This window comes from Narcine bancroftii, chromosome 3, assembly GCF_036971445.1.
Source record: "Narcine bancroftii isolate sNarBan1 chromosome 3, sNarBan1.hap1, whole genome shotgun sequence".
NCBI lineage: Eukaryota > Metazoa > Chordata > Chondrichthyes > Torpediniformes > Narcinidae > Narcine > Narcine bancroftii.
In genome coordinates, this window is record NC_091471.1 from 202,656,786 (window position 1) to 202,675,996 (window position 19,211).

Sequence of the window (19,211 nt, forward strand, 5' to 3'; positions counted from 1 at the left end):
ATTATTCACTCCTTGATGTTTATCTACTTATTGTGAATGTAGTGTGAGTGACACTCCTTTTTCTAAAATTCATTTTGTTTTTTGTTTTGCAAGCAAGATTGCCACTTAGGAAGTTTATTCCCTTTAGCGGAAATAGCATTTTGCCCTTTATCAGTGTGCACTTTTAAAGTTGCATTTGTTCTCAGAATCATAGAATAAGGAATGGTTGCTCATTGCTGCCAAATTCTCAACTTCCAGCAGTAGTACATGTAGATGTGTCTCCACTTGATGTTGTGAATACTTTCAACAAGAGCTTGGTTTCAGTAAATGGACACTTTTGCCATTCGGACTGTTCAGCTTTGAGCATATTTCTTGTGCCATGAAATTTACAGCAGTATGTTTTACCAATCTTCTTAATACACATGCAGTAATATACTGCAATAGATGTTAATTTGAATGGCTATGACAATACCTATGCCAAAGGTAACTGATGCTTGCTGTTATTCTATAACTCTTGCAAGAACCTGGTTTTTTTTGGTGGAATTCCCATCCATAACTACTCTTGAAGAGCTGGTGGTGAGCAAACTTCTTGAACTTCTCATATCATTTTGCTGGAAAGATTTTGACTCAGTTGCAATGATGGAATGTATTTCTGGGCCAGAATGGTGATAGCCTTGGGGAATAACCGATAGGAGATGGTCATGCACTTGATGCCCTTGTCCTTTTTGGATCTAGAGGTGCAGTCTAGCCAAATAGCAACTGTATACATAGATGGCTTTCACTGCTGATGCACCAATGGTGGGGAATTGAATGGCAGAGTGGTGGTACAACTCCAGCCACTGAAGTGTTTTCTTCTTTAAACCACGGACCAATTTTATTAAGTCTCCTTAATTCCACATTGCTTCAGTGAGTTGTCACTTTCATCTCACTTATTCAGCCCAATTCTTTGTTCCATGTCTGAACTAAATTTCTGCTGAGATCTGAAGGCATGGTCCTGGCAAAGCCCAAATTGGTCATTGTTGATGACAACTTCCATTCCTTTACCGAAAATGGAGGTTAGACTCCTGGGACGGGGATAATAATTTGCTGGATTGCATTTGTCCAGTGCACTGGTCATACTTGGGCAATTTTGCTCTTTAGCAGTGTTGTCAATGTACTGTAACACATTGGCTGGAATGTATGTACACTTACATTTTGTACTTGGCCTTCTTTTTATACTGTATGGAGTGAATCAGATTGGTTTCTAAGATGGTGTGGACTGTGGAATGAACCTGTAATAAAACACACATTTAGTAATCCTGGCTAAACATAGTTGTGCCTACTTCAGCCTTGTTTTTGACACTCACGTTCTTGGTCCAGTGATTGTTTAGGATGGTTATGTCCTCAGATTTTTCTTCTCCCCCCAGCAGTCACAATTAAATGTGGCATGTTTACAGAGTTTTAATTTCATTTATTGATTGTAGGAACACTTAACTATCTACTTGCAGGCTATTCTTTGCTTTTTACTGCACATCCTCAGTTGAGCTTTGCTGGGCTGTCACCTCAGATTTAGACACGCCTAGCATGCCCTTTATAATATAATTTGGCCAGAGTTGAACCTCTAGCTTCATTATATTGATGGGGGAGTTGTGGGGGCAGGGTGGGGGGGGGTGGGGGTTGGAGAGGAGGCTGGGTAATGAGACTACAGATTGTGTGGTGCTATTTTTCTGCTGTTAAAGGTCCACAGAGTTTCATCAATGACCATTTTTGAGTTGCCAGCTTTACTCTGTCTATCCCATTTAGCATAGTGCTTGTGCCATAAAACACAATCTGGGGATTTCCCCAAGATCTCTGCAGTGGGGATCTTACTGAAGCTTCTTGGACAGATGCATCTGCAACAGGTAAATTGATGAGAATGAGATTAAGTACTTTTATCCAGCAAAGCTTGCTGATGTCTTGGTTTTCAGGATTCAGCAAAGTTGATCAGTGTAGTTCTTATCTATTCTTATTGGCAGGCATTGAAGGGTCCCATTCAACACTCCTTCTCGGTGTTGCTGAAGAACATTGATTCAGCAGCAGAGAAAGACCATTAGATGGTAATTTGGCAGAGGTTTCTTCGCCCATATTTGACTTGATGCCAGGTTACTTGGTTGCGTTGAGGACTCTCAAGACCATTCTCCCCTACCTAGACTTCCCCTTGCAGGTGGAACGGACATGCCTAAGGATTGCAGCAAGGGAGACCTGCACATCATGGGATATGATTCTGTGACCACCGTTATTGAAAGCTATTGCCTGAATAATCTGCATGACAGTTCTCCCAATTTAGACACTAAGTCCCCAGTTGTTTGTGAAATTGACTTTGCAAAGTTGTTTTTATTTGCTTTCATGGCAGATAAGATTTCATCTCACAGCAGAAATTCTTCTCTTGTAAAGCCAATGCAATGAAGAATGTAGTTTCTTGCCAATATTTGTAAGACTGTTTTCTCTTACAGTCTCAGTGCCCTCCATAAGCCTGTGTCTGTCTTGCTCTTGGTCGTGATGGTAGTATAACAAGGTGGTGAATGAATGGTATTCCAAACATTTTGATCTAAGCAGGGGAATTATTAATGCAAAAAAACCTAAAAGCACAATGCTGGAGAAACTCAGTAAGTCAAACAGCATATTTTAACCTAAAACAGCATGTTTTACTCTAAATTGTTAAGGCAACAAGCCCAGAGCCACAGAACTTTCCCACTTGCAGAACCTGAAGATCATTTGCTTTATCCTTTTTCTGGCCAAATTGAGAGTCTGACAGGAGCAAGGAAGGTTGAAAAAAAAACAGAGACTTTAGGAAGAACCTTTGGATGAATTTGGTGATTGTCATTAAGATAAGGAAAGAGAAATGAGAATGAAACGAGGAGCCATTGATTGAAGAGAAGAAAAAGGTCAGCAATCAGGGCATAAACAATTAAAGATGATGAGGGGGCATTTACTTTGTGAGGTAGTAGCTGCAGTGTTCCTTTCACAATCTTACTTTACACCTCTTGGAAAACAAAGTAACAACAGTGAATTTTAAATCGAGTTCTCAATTACACGGTGGGAATAAAATAAATAATATTAATAAGATGTTATCTTCCTGATGGAACTCTTGTATGCAAGGTTCCTGCCATAAGAAAAATCTGCCACATCCAATATACAGTATGCTAACGCACACTTTACCTATCTTTAAGACTACATTGTTTAGCATAATTTTAGCACAGTATTTCATTGTATTTGCTGTATTACTGTCAGTCCACAACTCCTGGACATTTTTAGGTTGCAGCATAATTGCACAGAAACTACTCCAGGTTGGAAAATGCCTTTGAACAATGACTTGAAAGAGGATCATTTGAAGTTCCCACGATAAAAGTGCCTATTGTGTAAATCCCATCTTCGGAATCGGAATTTATTGTTATGAACGTCACAAAATTCATAGATTTGCAGCAGCGAATATTGCTATAAATCACAATTTAAAAATAAATAAAATAGTGCAAAAGATGTGGTTCATTGTCCATTCAGAGAATTGATGGCGGAGGCGAAGAAGCTGTTTTTGTACCATTGGGTGTTCATCTTCAGGCTCCTGTACCTCTTTCCTGATAGTAGCAGTGTGTAGAGAGCAGGGCCTAGGCGGTGAGGGTCCTTGAAGATAGAGGCTGCTTTCTTAAGCCACCGCCTCTTGTAGATGTGCTCAATGGAGGAAGACTGATGCCCACGATGATACTGGCCGACATCACAATTCCCTCTAGTCTTTTCTTGTGGTGCAAACAGTCAGAATTTGCAAGAATTTGGAGATGTACCTAATCTCCTCAAGCTCCTCACAAAGTATAGCTGCTGATATGACTTCTTCGTGATCGCATCGACATGGAGGCCCCAGGATAGATCTTCAAGATGTTGACACCCAGGATTTTGAAATTCCTGCTGATCCCTCTATGTGGACTGATTTCCCCTTCCTGAAGTCCACAATGGGATGTGTTGCTTAGACATTTCAGAATCCATCCTATTTTGATTTCAATGAAAGCAATTGAGTGAAATCTGGGCAGGTTTTTCAACTGTTTTCTCCACTGGATTCTCGCCAAGTGAAGGAAGTAAAAATTACCCGAATGATTCAACTCTCCATCAAAAACTCCAACCTTGTTGGTAACACTTATGGAGTGCAGTTAACCTTGGTCCAGATATAGAATTTTTTTTTCTCAGTTAGAGTCCATTGAATAAAATAATGTTTGTTTACTGTTACATTGTACCGTACATCTTTTGGGGTTTTTGGGTAATGTCTTGCTTTTTGCTTTCACAACTACTCAGTTTTCTAAGCATCTGTTCTTCAAGTTGTAGCAGTTATTCAAAAGATCTGGGCGTCTTTGTTTATACTCACAACTTTGTGCCAGTATAATAGTGGTGGTATTGATCTCATAACTATCTAATGTTGCCAGTATAAACACCAAGGAATTATGAAAACTGCTCTCAATGTATTCAAAAAACTTACCACCCAAGAGCAGGGTTTTGGATGGCTTCAACCCAGCACTGTGTAGGTGAGAACACCTGTGGAACTTAAATTAGCATAAACATTTTCATGATATTTAGCAGTTCTGCAACCGTGTTCTGATGCAGTTGGCAATTAAACAAAAAAATGATTGTAATGGTCTTTAATAGTTGCAGTGCACAAGTAAAATGTTGGATACAATTAAATACATCTGATTCAAATTATTGTGTTTATTCTTGCAATTAAATATACATTTTCCAATGTATTTTGTAATTACTATAGGAATTCATGATTTAATTTTCAGGAGATGTCATCTCAGATGTACATTAGTGTATAGAATCAAACCAAAGTGTAAACACAGCTGAAAAAGGTGGCAGGTAAATTAATAGCCCACTTGCAGAGATGAATTAGCACTATGTTGTAACGTAAGCAGACTTATAAGGATACTTATTTGTGTTTCTTGCTTTCGTTGTTGACACGAGCCTTTGGAATTGGACTTACTTTGATTTTATTAGTATAGTGTTTAACGTAATCTATTTCTCATAGTTGTGGTTAAATTTAATTCCTACCTGGTATGAATGCAGTGCAATAGAGTGATTCAGCGTCACGTACGTTTTCTTATGCCAAAGAGTAAAAGTTTAACAATGATTTAGAAAATCTTTCGGCTCATCTCAAAAATCCATGTAAGATTGAGAGGCGCTGTACATCAAGCTATTGGCAGAATTTACTTACAATAATCCATTTATTTGCATATGATTTCAGGCAACTGATGAGCCTTCAACAAAACCCTTTGAACAAACAGTGGCAAGAACGAACATTGTGTCTTGGCAGCAGCACCACGTGCAAAAATTCTCTTAGTGGTCAGATCTCAGGAATGGTTTTGGGATTTGGAGAAGATGAGTTCGGTAATGAATCAAACTAATCTTTGTAACAATTGCTACTGTGAAAATATCTGTTCTCATTTAGTGAAAGCAAGGAATCAAATAGAATTTCTGCATTTTATTACTTTTCTTCTTGCACAGTCTTGCACATTAAATGAAAATGCTCTCCATAATTCTAGATCCAAGCAGTATGATAAAGTTCTGCATCATAATCCAACCAGACAGAAAAGAATGACTGAAATAGTGAGATTATGACACATAATCATATCTTAAACATATCTATTAAAATATAGCTTTAGAAGATAACTTGCCTTCCAATTTCCTGTACTATATATGCTCTGCTACTTCAGATTTGCAAAGGTTACAAACAAAGCTTCAACCATTCACCATGACCATCTGCTGTGAATGTAGAGGCTGGACAATCTAATTTCTTCAATACAAAATCAATTAATCTCAGATAAGGAGGTTGCTTTGAGACAGGTGAAACTGAATATGGCCATGACGTGTCAGAATTCTACAAAGTAGAACAAGATTATCTTTACAAGATGTTTTTATGCATTTGTATTTTTCATCCTTCATCAGTGACAGTACGGTGAGATCATATGCAATATTTCTATTTTGGAATAAGATCAAGTATTAATGGGCCATGACAGTGGTTGGCAAGTTTTTACAAGTTTTATGAGGTGGTGAATCATCACATATGTATCTGCTGAAAATAATTGGTCACTGCGTTTTGATTTCACAGATTAGTCCAATTGAAGCAGCTGTGAATGTGGGCTTCAGCACGATGACTTCACTGAATAATTATGAGCATGCCAGCTTCTAGTTAACAAATAGTATTTTGGCAGGGAATGTTTTTTTTAAATGTTGACCCATATATTTCAAAGAACAGAATTTCAGACTCTGGTCTGGATCATATTTATTAATAGAGGGTTTCTGCATCAGGACATAACACAATGTTTGTTTTCTCTTTAATCTTTTCCTTTTACAAAAAAAATCCAGTTATTACTGTTTACACTCCTCTCTTTTGTTGACAGTATCATACATAAATGCTGTTAAAATAAATATATTTAAAACAGATTTTAATTTGATTGAATTTGGTTGATTTGTAGCCATTTTAAAAAAAAGGTAGCAAAAATGATGTATCAATAAATAATAAAACCAGACTGCACAGGACCAATGATTGAATGCTTTTCACTTTGTTGTTTGCAGGTGAGATCTATATTTTGGCAAGCAGTAAAAGTGTGACACAAATGCACAGTGGAAAGCTCTACAAATTGCTGGACCCAAAAAGGTAAAGTTGTAGCAAACATTTTCTCTTAAAAATTCTACCTTCTGGGCAGCAGGATCATGCAATTACACTTCAGAAAACTTTGCATGGACATAATTTCTATGCAAGAGAAGCAAACATAAGTCTAAAGTACTATGGCAGGCATTCCATTAGCAGAATTTCTCATTGGGAACTGGAACTTTAATTATTGGGTCTGATTCAGCAAATTTTTCACTAAGGGAGGCAGGATGGAGATTCAAGCAGACAGCAACCACCATCCAGCAATTAATTACCGTGGCATCTAAGGTGGATACTCAGAGGGAATTCTTCAGAATAATCGGGACTCCATCTGCCTCAAAGAAAGCAGAATTCCTTACGGGCAATGTTGGAGAAACCTGGTGAAGGACAAAAGCTTCTGTGGTTGTCTTCAGTAGACCATGCAAGGACTTGCCTTTAACTCATGATTGAACTAGCTTTAACCCCCTTGTGATCCCCTGAATTTGTTCAGCGTGTATAGGCACTTAAGTTCTTTGCATTTTGGTTGTTGTCACTACTGCATGCCTGTTGCATAAGCACATGATGTGCAAGGAGGACCATGGTAGGGCAGAAGTGCCGATTGCAGCTTATGATCAATTTTACACTTCAAGCCTATCGCACAACACATTAAAAAACATGTGCTTCTTGATTAAAAAAAATTCTTGCCTGTAGTGTTCAGTTTATGTGCCACATGGTATTAATCTATTTCATTATATCTGCTTGCCAACTCATATAAAGAATGAGAGAAAACAATGCTGACAGCACCATCAAACTCTTCAGTTGTGGGGGGGAAGAGATCATCTCACATCTGTGTTTTGTTAACCACATTAGAGATAGGTAAAACAGATGTCAATGCTTCCAGAATAATGTAGCAAAACCTCAGAATTGAAAAAAAGTATTTAATTGGAAAATACATTTTAAAATTTTAATATCTTGTGTACACCTAGTTTTAACTACAGTAAAACCCCTGTTATCCGGAATTCAACCAATTGGCAACCCCAAGCAACTGGCAAAAAAGATGGAAAATAAATATGTAAAATAAAATACAGAAGTTTAAAATTGGCACACCTTGCTGTTAGTTCAACAATCCGTGGAACATGCAATCTCAATCAACCGGAAAATTTACTTATCCAGCATCTACCAATCCCCAGAGGTTCCAGACACTAGGGACTTTACTGCACTTAATTTGAGAACTTTTCTTGAAGATCAATATAAGCCTCAATTTAATCACACTGATGTTCAATCTATGCAATTTAATACTATAATTAATCAGTTTGCCTCATAACTAAATATCAGTTTCATTAGTAAGTCTCATGTCCATATAGTTCTATATTAAAAAAAGAACTGAATTGTCAGTAGCTTTACTGACTTATACTTTCTTGGAAAATAGAAGAATAATTCAAAACGTATTTTGGAAAATCATGCTTGTTTGCATCATCTAATTCCTAATCAACGGTCTGAAGTCCTGCATTCTCTGTTAATTTTTTCAACATTTCAGCGACCTTTTCCACAGGTTGGTTAAGTCCAATCATAGACTTTTATGTTATTTTGTTTCCCTTGGCACCTTCCGTAGTTTTAGGTATACTAATGAGGATTGTATGTACCGATAAATGTTTTTTTTACAATTTCTCATTACTCGCATAGGATATACATTTCATTAACTTAAGACCAATAATAGTTCTAACAATTGAAAGAGTATATTTGAATAAGTTTAATGAATGTCTAATTGCAACATTTACAGCTGATTTATTACCTGTAAACAAAATGGAAATGAAGATTGATTATGCCTGGAGTGGGATGTAATTAGGACCATTTTCATTCAGAAATGTCACAATATTCTGGCCACAATATATTTATGAGCAAGGACATACACTGAATTGTTTCTTTTCTGGTTGCTAGTAGAAATTAGGTGATGAGGTTTCACTTCTGTATCTCTTTCTTTGGGGTGCCTGGCCTTGCTACCTGTTGCACTTCAGGGAGCAATGGCTCCACATGCTCTGGCTTTTTTGAAGCACTCATGCAGGCATATTACACTTTGGGGTCACACCTCAAATTGTGCACCTATGCTTGCACTGGTCTACTCATAGGGTTGACTTGATATCATATCCAGTTCCAGCTTCAAGATCATTCCAGGTGCCAGTAGCTGATTCTTGCCATATTTTATGCATAAGGGAATTATTGATGATCTGTACATCAGGAAAAAGTTGGTTATTGGCAGCACTCATGATATCAATCAGCTATGATACTGAGGTTAGGAAGCTACTTGTGACATTACCTCAATGCTTCACAGAAATAAGACTTTGCATCAAGGATTCTTGACCATTTAAATTAGTTCAGTTGTTAAATGTCTCTTAGGTGCTGTCTGATTTAATAGCAAAGGATCAGTTTATGTTTTAAGTTTATTTATCACAAAGTATCTAGTACAATGGGAAGGGTTCTGCTGTGAACAGCCAACAGGTTATCTCTAGCATTACATACCACCATGTATAGAGCATAATTTGCAGAATACAGGATTAAAATAAAAAGGAAGATCAATGAGCCCCAACCAGGTTCAGCAAGAGAGCATTGTATGGGATTCATACAGTGGCCCAATGGCTATGGGAAAGAAGCTGTCTTTTAAGCCTGTTGGTGCATGTCTTCACATTCTTAAATCTTCTGCCTGATGGTAGGAGGGAAAAGAGAGTGTGTCCAGGATTTGATGGGTATTTCAGTATGTTGGCTGCCTTTCCTATGCAGTGGGAAATGCAGATGAAGTCCATGGAAGGGAGGGATGTTTTTATTATATTCTGAGCTGCATTCACTCTCCCCTGCAGTTATTTTCAATCTTGAAAATTGCAGCCCCCATATACCACACTCTATGATGCATAAAATAAGAATATTTTCGTTGATGCATCTATAGGAGTTGTTGAGGGGCAGGAGGAACATGACGGACATCCTTACTCTTCAAGAAAATAGCATTGATGTACTTGTCCTAGGTCACGTCATGGAAGATATTTATCCCTAAGAACTTGAAGATATCTAACCTTTGATTTCAGTGTCTTTAATGTGGACAGGGGGGTGAACTCTGCCTCCTCTCCTGAAGTTAGTGAGCTTCTCCTTCATCTTACTGACACTGAGCGAGAGCTTGTTATCTTGGTGCCATGAGACTTGCACTCCGTTCTGAATTCTAATGAATTGCTCGATTTCTTTAATCCAGGGACCTATCTTATCAGGTATAATTTATGATAGTTCTTTTGTTATCATCAGTTATCTATCTTTCTTTAAAAATGAGTATGAGTTAATGCCAGGTATAAACAAAATAATGGCAAGAAATTATCTGTTATCATATCTTTCTTTGGCTTGGCTTCGCGGACGAAGATTTATGGAGGGGGTAAAAAGTCCACGTCAGCTGCAGGCTCGTTTGTGGCTGACCAGTCCGATGCGGGACAGGCAGACACGATTGCAGCGGTTGCAAGGGAAAATTGGTTGGTTGGGGTTGGGTGTTGGGTTTTTCCTCCTTTGCCTTTTGTCAGTGAGGTGGGCTCTGCGGTCTTCTTCAAAGGAGGCTGCTGCCCGCCAAACTGTGAGGCGCCAAGATGCACGGTTTGAGGCGTTATCAGCCCACTGGCGGTGGTCAATGTGGCAGGCACCAAGAGATTTCTTTAGGCAGTCCTTGTACCTTTTCTTTGGTGCACCTCTGTCACGGTGGCCAGTGGAGAGCTCGCCATATAATACGATCTTGGGAAGGCGATGGTCCTCCATTCTGGAGACGTGACCCATCCAGCGCAGCTGGATCTTCAGCAGCGTGGACTCGATGCTGTCGACCTCTGCCATCTCGAGTACCTCGACGTTAGGGGTGTGAGCGCTCCAATGGATGTTGAGGATGGAGCGGAGACAACGCTGGTGGAAGCGTTCTAGGAGCCGTAGGTGGTGCCGGTAGAGGACCCATGATTCGGAGCCGAACAGGAGTGTGGGTATGACAACGGCTCTGTATACGCTTATCTTTGTGAGGTTTTTCAGTTGGTTGTTTTTCCAGACTCTTTTGTGTAGTCTTCCAAAGGCGCTATTTGCCTTGGCGAGTCTGTTGTCTATCTCATTGTCGATCCTTGCATCTGATGAAATGGTGCAGCCGAGATAGGTAAACTGGTTGACCGTTTTGAGTTTTGTGTGCCCGATGGAGATGTGGGGGGGCTGGTAGTCATGGTGGGGAGCTGGCTGATGGAGGACCTCAGTTTTCTTCAGGCTGACTTCCAGGCCAAACATTTTGGCAGTTTCCGCAAAGCAGGACGTCAAGCGCTGAAGAGCTGGCTCTGAATGGGCAACTAAAGCGGCATCATCTGCAAAGAGTAGTTCACGGACAAGTTCTGTTATCATATAATCATATAACAATTACAGCACAGAAATAGGCCATTACGACCCTTCTAGTCCGTGCCGAAACTCTTACACTCTCCTAGTCCCATTGACCTGCACTCTGCCCATAACCCTCCATACCATTTCCAACCATATAGCTATTCAATTTTTTCTTTAAAAATGCCTCCACTACTTCCACTGGAAGCTTGTTCCACACACACCACTCTCTGAGTAAAGAAACTCCCTCTTGCGTTACACCTAAACTTTTGCCCCCTAACTCTCAGCTCATGTCTTCTAGTTTGAATTTCCTCTATCCACAATGGAAAAAAGATTATCCACATCTATTCTATCTATCCCCCTCAAAATTTTTAAAACCTCTATAAAATCTCTTCTCAGCCTTCTACGCTCCAAGGAATAAAGACCTAACTTGTTTAACTAACCTTTCTCTATAATTTAGGTGTTGGAACCCAGGTAAATCTTTGTACTCTCTCTACTTTATTCACATCCTTCCTATAATTTGGTGACCAGAACTGAACACAATATTCCAAATTTGCCCTCACCTGTCTTGTACAAATTTAACATTACCTCCCAACTCTTATACTCTATGCTCTGATTTATAAAGGCCAGCATTCCAAAGGCCTTCTTCACTCCCCTATCCACCTGAGACTCCACCTTCAGGGAACTGTGCACCATTATCCTAGATCTCTCTGTTCATTTGTATTCTTTAATGCCCTACCATTCACCATGTACGTCCTATTTTGATTAGTCCTACCAAAATATAGCACCTCACATTTGTCAGCATTAAATTCTATTTGCCAACTTCCAGCCCACACTTATAACTTGTCTAAATCACTCTGTAAGCTTTGAAAACCTGTAAAAGATCCAGTATCTCCATTAAATAGATTTTAAACCAGATGAAAGGTACCTGTGAGAAGAGCTTTGGAAACAGGTGCCCTCTATGTTCCATTCTCGTTACTGGCATCCCTTTTGAGGATCATTTGGAAACACTGAGCTGCCTCTCAGGCTATTCAAGAAAAGAGAAAATCAATGTTCATTCTGCCTTTGTCACATCTCCACATGTGACATTGTTAGTGCATAGACACAACTGAGCTTTGAGCTACATGATGTATGAGACTGTGGTGAAGTGAAAGTTAATTATTTAATATGAGGTATCACATATAATAATGTTAAAAAGTGGCTATTGTAAGAATTTGAAAAGGATCTGGTTTTGGCTGGGGTACTCATTAAATCATTGCTTTGGGTGAAACAATTCTGAGGGGCATCCCTCTATGCCATCTACAGACTGACAGCACTGTAAACCACATCTTACCTCCATATGCTTTTGCATGTTCTTCAACTAGAGTGAAAGTTTTTTAATCATTCATCTTCACAGAGGGTCATCAGGTCATGTAATCACAAGGCAATGACTGCCAATAGTAGATCATGGTCTTTACAGTTATCTTTTATCAATTCAACAGATGTGTACTTTAGGTGTATTTGTCACATTGTACCAAGTACAGTGAGAAGGGAGATATGGTCAAGTGTTGGGGTTAGACGGAGTGGTTGAGATTTGGAGATGTAATCTGGCAGGTGGGAGAGGTGGTCATTGGGAATCGGGGTATGCAGTGAACTGTGGTTCACTGGTGCTGTGTCATACTGATGTCTAGCTCCACCTCCCAGCTCTGCCCCCATCTGCCCATATAAAACCATGGTTTCCCGCCTAAACCCTGAGCCCCTCTGAAGACCATTGAATGAGCTGCCCTCAGTTATAACCTAATAAAAGTGTATGTTCTCCCTCCAGTTGTGAGAGCTTTTTTCACGCTACAATTTTATTAGCTTATTCCCTAACGACAGAAGTGCTACTCAAGCCAGGTACGTTGCTGATAGACCCTCTGTCCCCCAACACGATTGAGGAGTTCACATATTGGCTAGACTGATTCCACGCCTACCTGAACATGACCAGAGACATCTTCCACACCGATGAACTCAGGAGGTCCACACTCATTTTGAGGGTAGGAACGAAAGGGTATACTGTCATCAGGGACTGTGCTACATATGAAGTTGTCATTGAGGCTTTGAAAGCTCGGTACCTGAAGTCGCAAAATGAGGTCCTAACGAGGCACCGACTCACTCTACATCGCCAACGGCCAGGATAGACCATCAATGACTACCTATTGGATCTGTGGACGCTTGCCAAGAAGTGCAGGTACAAAGCGGCTATGGGCCACGTTCATGAAGAAGAACAGATTTGGGACACTCTAGTCGCGGGGGGTACATGAGGCAGCGACTGCTTGAGTTGGGTAAGAAGAACCTGGCTAGCCACATTGAACTGGCCAAATTGTTGGAACAGGTCAAGCTTGAGAACGACGACCTCTAAGCTAGCGAGCTTGCTCAACCAAGTGACCCCTTCTAAGGACCGGCTGCTCCCACTACCACTGCCCTAACAGCTGCTGCTTCCCATGCTAGTGAGCCCTCCTGCACTAGGGAGTGCTTTTTCTGCAGCCTGCATCCCTGATCTCATTGCCCGGCTAAAGACTCAGTGTGTTCCAGCTGTAGCAAGAAAGGGCATCGGGTGAGGGTTTGCCGCACAAGGAGAAGCCTGGGGATGTCCGCAGTCTGCACCGCTCCCGGATCCACTGGGGTTGTGTTATACTGATGTCTGGCTCCACCTCCCAGCTCTACCCCCATCTACCCATATATAACCCTGGTTTCCCGCCTAAACCCTGAACCCCTCTGAAGACCACTGCAAGACCTACCCTCAATTATAAGATAATAAAAGTAAATGGTCTCCCTCCAGTTGTGAGAGCTTTTGTACACGCTAGAGGGTGCATTCTGGAGCCAGGCATTCATGCTTGAGGGCAGAGGTCAGTGTTAAGAGTGGAGAAGTGGGCAAATTATTGGATCATGGATATAATCTGAATTTAGAAATAAGTTTGCTTGGATGTCAGGAGTATGCAGGGGATTGGAGATGCACCTAGACCAGGATTCAGAGGTAAGTAGAGGGATTTGTCTTGTATGGCTTAGAATCATAGAACACTACAGCACAGAAAACAGACCATCCGGCCCCTCTCCTCTTTGCCAATCATTAGTCCATTCATCCAAATGGCCTGCTCCCATTCCATAACCCTCCAGACCTCTCCCATCCATGCATCTATCCAATTTATTCTTAAAACTTAAAATTGAGCCCGCATTCACCACATTAGATAGCAGCTCATTCCACATTCACACCACTCTTGAGTGAAGAAGTTCCCCCTAAACCTTTCATCCTAAAGCCACGTCCTCTCATATTATCTTCCCCAATCTAAGTGGAAAAAGCCTAATCACATCCACTATGTCTATACCTCTTATAGTCCTATCAAATCTCCCCTCATTCTTCTGTGCTCCAAGGAATAGAGTCCTAACCTGTTTAATCTTTCCCGGTAACTCAACTCCTATAGACCTGGCAACATCTTAATAAATCTTCTCTGCTCTCTTTCAATCTTACTGATATCCTTCCTGTAGTTAGCCAATCAGAACTAGACACAATACTCCAAATTTGACATCACCAATGTCTTAAACAACTTCAACATAATATCCTAACTCGTATACTCAATACTTTGATTTATAAAGACTAAGATGCCAAAAGCTTTCTTAACAGCCTTGTCCATCTGCAACACCACCTTCAGGGAACAATGTATCTATTCCCAGATCTCTTTGCTCCTCCGCACTTCTCAGTGCCCTACCATTTATTCAAGATTAAATGTTTAATTTATTATCATATTAATAAAATAGTGTCATATTACATGAAATTTCTTTTTGCCTGCTACAAGGCAGATTTGCCACCAGTAGAAATTGCCTAAGTGCCTTTTACAGTCTTATAGTCAGATTTACAGTCAGAGAGCGAGAAGTAAAAGAGAGTCCCCCAGAGTCATCGAGTGTTCATAGATTTGCCTGTGTATGTCTGACCTACCTTCATTTGCTCTTCCAAAATTCAACATCTCACACTTGTCTGCATTAAACTCCATCTGCCATTTACTGGCCCCCTACTCCTAGTTGGTCCAGATCCCTCTGCAAGTTTTGAAAATCTTTCTCACTGTCCACTATGCCTCCTATCTTTGATCCAATTTACCACATCATCATCCAGATCATTGATATAGACAACAAACAATAATGATCCAAACACAGATCCATGACGCCCACCACTAGTCGCAGGTCTCCAGTCTGAGAAGCACCCATCCACTACTACTCTGTTCTCTCCCACACAACCAATTTTAAATCCAGTTTACAACCTCTCCATGGACACCTGGTGTCTTAACCTTCTGAACGAACCTCCATTGTGGGACCTTGTCAAAGACCTTACTAAAGTCCATGTAGGCAACATCCATAGCCATTCCTTCATCTACCTTCTTTGTAACTTCCTCGAAAAAAATCTACAAGATTCATTAAACACAACCTATCAGATACAAAGCCATAGTGACTGTCCTTAATCAGCCATGGCTGTCCAAATACCTATATATCCAATCTCTTAGAACTCCTTCCAATAACTTAGCTACTGCTGATGTCAGGCTCACCAGCCTATAATTATCTGGTTTGTTTTTGGAGCTTTTTTTAAACAATGGGACAACATGAGCTACCCTCCAATCCTCTGGCACCTCACCTGTGACTAAAGACATCTTGAATACTGTATATCTGCCAGAGCCTCTGCAATTTCTACACTAATCTCCATCAAGGTCTGAGGGAATATCATATCCGGCCTAGGGATTTGTAAGGCCATAAGACAGCACCTCCTCCTCCTCCTCCTCCTCTTTAATCTCCATATGTTCCATAACACTCTGTTTGTTTCCCTTCTTTCCTTGTGCACAATGCCAGTTTCCTGAGTAAAAACTCAGGGAACTTGTTCGAGGAATGACCGCTGACAGTCAATTAATAGTCTCTCCCAAAACAACATCTTCAATTTCCTGTGCAACATTCTAAAATTACTTGGATGAAATCACCTTGCATGCCATACATGTGCAATGATGTCACCAAAGTAGACCAATCACAGTCTCAAGATCAGAGTGAAACAAACTCCAAATATCTGACGCATTTTCAACTCAGCATTCAATGCAACAAAAGAGCACCATAGCTGTAATTTTGTCACTTCACAATGTTGCATACCGTTGTAGTAAAGAAAGTACTGCATGATGAGATTTAATATCCAGACTACAATATTGAATATGCATATCTTAGTGCCTTCCTTTGTTAGCCCCTTGCAGTGAGGATTGGAGCCTCCAGATATGAAGCACTAAAAACTTGATGCCTTTCATGAGGAAGGATGCCCCTCTTAAGCTCTTGCTCTCTACCACCTTCCACCTGCTGCAAGTTGGCATGCATGGCCACAGTCTGGGATAGCTGGTTCTGTTGCTACCACAAAATGCAAGAGCCATGGCTGAAGGAGAAATGTTGAAGGAGGATAGCACATAATCTCAAATGTCATTGGAACCCTCAGGAGATCAGGCTATAAAGGAACCATGGAAATGCTGTGACTCACAATGCATGCCCACCATTCTCATCCATAGGATCCATGTTACACTTTCTAACAATGACACAGATAATAGCTCTCTTCTGCTCGAGGATTCTGCATTGCCTCAGGAGTCAGCCCATTTTTTTTATGTAAATCAATTCCTCTAAATAAGGGGTCATAAGACCATAAGTCATAAGACTTACCACAGAGATTGAATGTTTCTTGGGCTGTACTCTTGATCTCGGTCTGGATTGCTTCAACCTGATAAAGCTTTGAGTCCAAGGGGAGTCTCCTGCCTGATTCACCAGCCTTTTATTCCTGGCAGCTTTATCCTGAAAAAATACAGTGGATGAAATTTTAGCAGCCTGAACGATGTCTGAGCATTGTAAATGAAGGAAGGATATTATAAGAGAAAATTAGACGTGGAAGCTTTAGAGAGGGTGCAGAAGCAATTTACTGGGATATTGACTGGATTAAAGAACGTGCCTTGTGTAGCAAGATTGCTGGAACTCCAGCTTTTTTCTTTGGACTTACGAAAGTGACTTAATAGAGGAATGTGAAATTATGAGGGGGTTAGATAGGCTGGATGGCCAGCACTTTTTTCTGGGGTGACTTAGCATTTTGCAGAGGACATCGCTTTAAGGCTAGTTTAGGGAAGATGTTAGATAAGTTTTTTTTACAGAAAGAATAAGGGGTGCCTTTCCAGAGGTGATACTGGAGGCTGGTATAATAAGGATGTTTGAAAGATGCTTAGATACACATATATGCAAGAAAAATAGAGGGTGATGGGTGAAAGATTGGAAAAATTTAGATTGTTGTGAAGTAGGTTTACATCGATTGACACAACATTAAGGGCTGAAAGGGCTGTACTGTGCTGTAATGTTCTGTTCTAATTAAAGTGCCAGAGCTCCTGCCATGGCAGGCCATGGTAATTATTTTGTCCATACTATGCTCCATGCTTCCGAAGGGACGCTCTTGCAAGACAGCTCAGTAACCACCCACTATCATCTCATACTGTATATGACCCTGAAGTCTGCCTAGCTGCGCTTTATGCCTTTCTTCTGATGGGAATCATCTTTCACTTGGATTTCCAGGTTATGTGGATAAAATGCTGGGCTTATTCCCTCCTATTTCTCATCTATGGCAGTATTACTTCCCCAATGAGTGTTGTGTCTTTCACAGAATGTTTCCTCGTGGTTTGTTTCCTGGATAAATGTTGACAGGTATATGTTCCCTAATGTGGAATCATTGCCATAAAAACATTTGCGCTGTTGTATTATGATCATAATGCTTTGGGCTGAACTAGTCAGGGTACACCACAAACAATGTCTTAATGCCACAAAAAAAAGCGAATGAATATACATACACACACCTCCCACCACCCCCACCCCCAGTATCTGGAAGAAAAGCAACCGCAAATAAATCAAGGAGAATAATTTTAAAATTAAAACAAATAATAATAAAATAATAGGTAAAAATACATAAGTTTGTTAATATTGTCTGAAGTAACACCTACAACTTTGATGAAGATGGGAGCAAATATTCAGCCAGCGTTGTGCCTTGGTCATGATTTGCTCGTAGTTTGAATAAAGTGGTGTCAACCAGCATGAAGAGCTGGTGATGCTTCTTGCCATTGGGGTGTCTCTCAAAATGTCACCTTATCCCTGCTCAGTAAGTTCACCCGGTCAGAGGCTTCATCTGTAAACTTGGGGGAAGGAAGGGTTAATTCTCTAGGTTATTGTTCATTTTTCGGGCAGTTCCATGAAGGGGTAGTGATAGTTAAATGTTTTCAAAGAATGTGAGTGGAAAAAGTAAAATACTTTAAAGTTTATTATTCATGTAAGTGAAGTTTGTTCAGTGTGAGTACAGTGTAGTAGTTTTGTTTTTTAAACTGTTTATTCTTAATGCAGGTTCATTAGTTCGGCATTGTAAGAGTAACTTTCAAACAACCAGAAAATCTAAATGCCTCATCCCTTTAGTGTTTGACAGTCAGATACTGGGGACTAGTTATCATGAGATACAAATGCTGGGCTCATATACTTCGTTTATTTATATTATTAGTTCTATATTCAGAAATTCAAAGAGCCCATTAATGACAGATTAGAAGTGAAGACCCAGTTATTTTCTAAAACTTTCTTTTTTTAGAGCTATCAAATTATGCCATCTATTCCTAATATGAAATGATTGTCTCCATTTCATTCACAAGGTTCATGTTGTTTATTTTTATTAGTAGAAAAATATTTTAATTTCACAACCCCTCCCCCCAAGATTTGTTTTGGACTTTTCTTCGTTTTACTAATCTATTTAGTTTTATTTTATTTTGGCATCTATTCCATGCAGACATTGTGGGTCAAAGGGCCATGTGTTTTACTGTACTGTGTTCTGTTTATTTAATCGTGTTGTGGATGTTTCAGGCAAGGGCCCTCTAATTGCTTAATTGCCCTCTCAGCAATGGTGTCTCTAGAGTTGGTGTCACCCAGTGTGGTAACTCATTGTATTACCCCACCCTTCCACCCCCCCTGCATGGATCTCCTCCCGTACCAGACCATACAGAATCCTTAGTGACTTTTTTTGGTACTAATGTTTTTCGGAAATCGTATTTCCTGTATATCACTGAATGTAATGACAGTAGTGGTGAGATAAACAACCAGCAAAATTAAAATGACACCTTTAAATTACAATATCATACCCACAGCCTAAATGTAATAATGTAGTTTCATGTGGTTAAAGTGAAAATTAGGTAAGAAAACAATAGAATTC

The 19,211-nt window shown here is 40.0% G+C and overlaps 1 protein-coding gene across 2 annotated transcripts in view; it reads left to right on the top strand.

Moving 5' to 3' along the window:
* Positions 1-19,211, top strand: part of hhip (hedgehog interacting protein) — a 140,224-nt gene that overhangs the window by 88,986 nt on the left and 32,027 nt on the right. For both annotated transcript variants that reach the window (XM_069926308.1, XM_069926309.1), the window contains exons 10-11: positions 5,216-5,358; positions 6,547-6,628. In XM_069926308.1, coding sequence (XP_069782409.1) covers positions 5,216-5,358; positions 6,547-6,628 — 225 coding nt within the window. The remainder of the gene's footprint in view (positions 1-5,215; positions 5,359-6,546; positions 6,629-19,211) is intronic.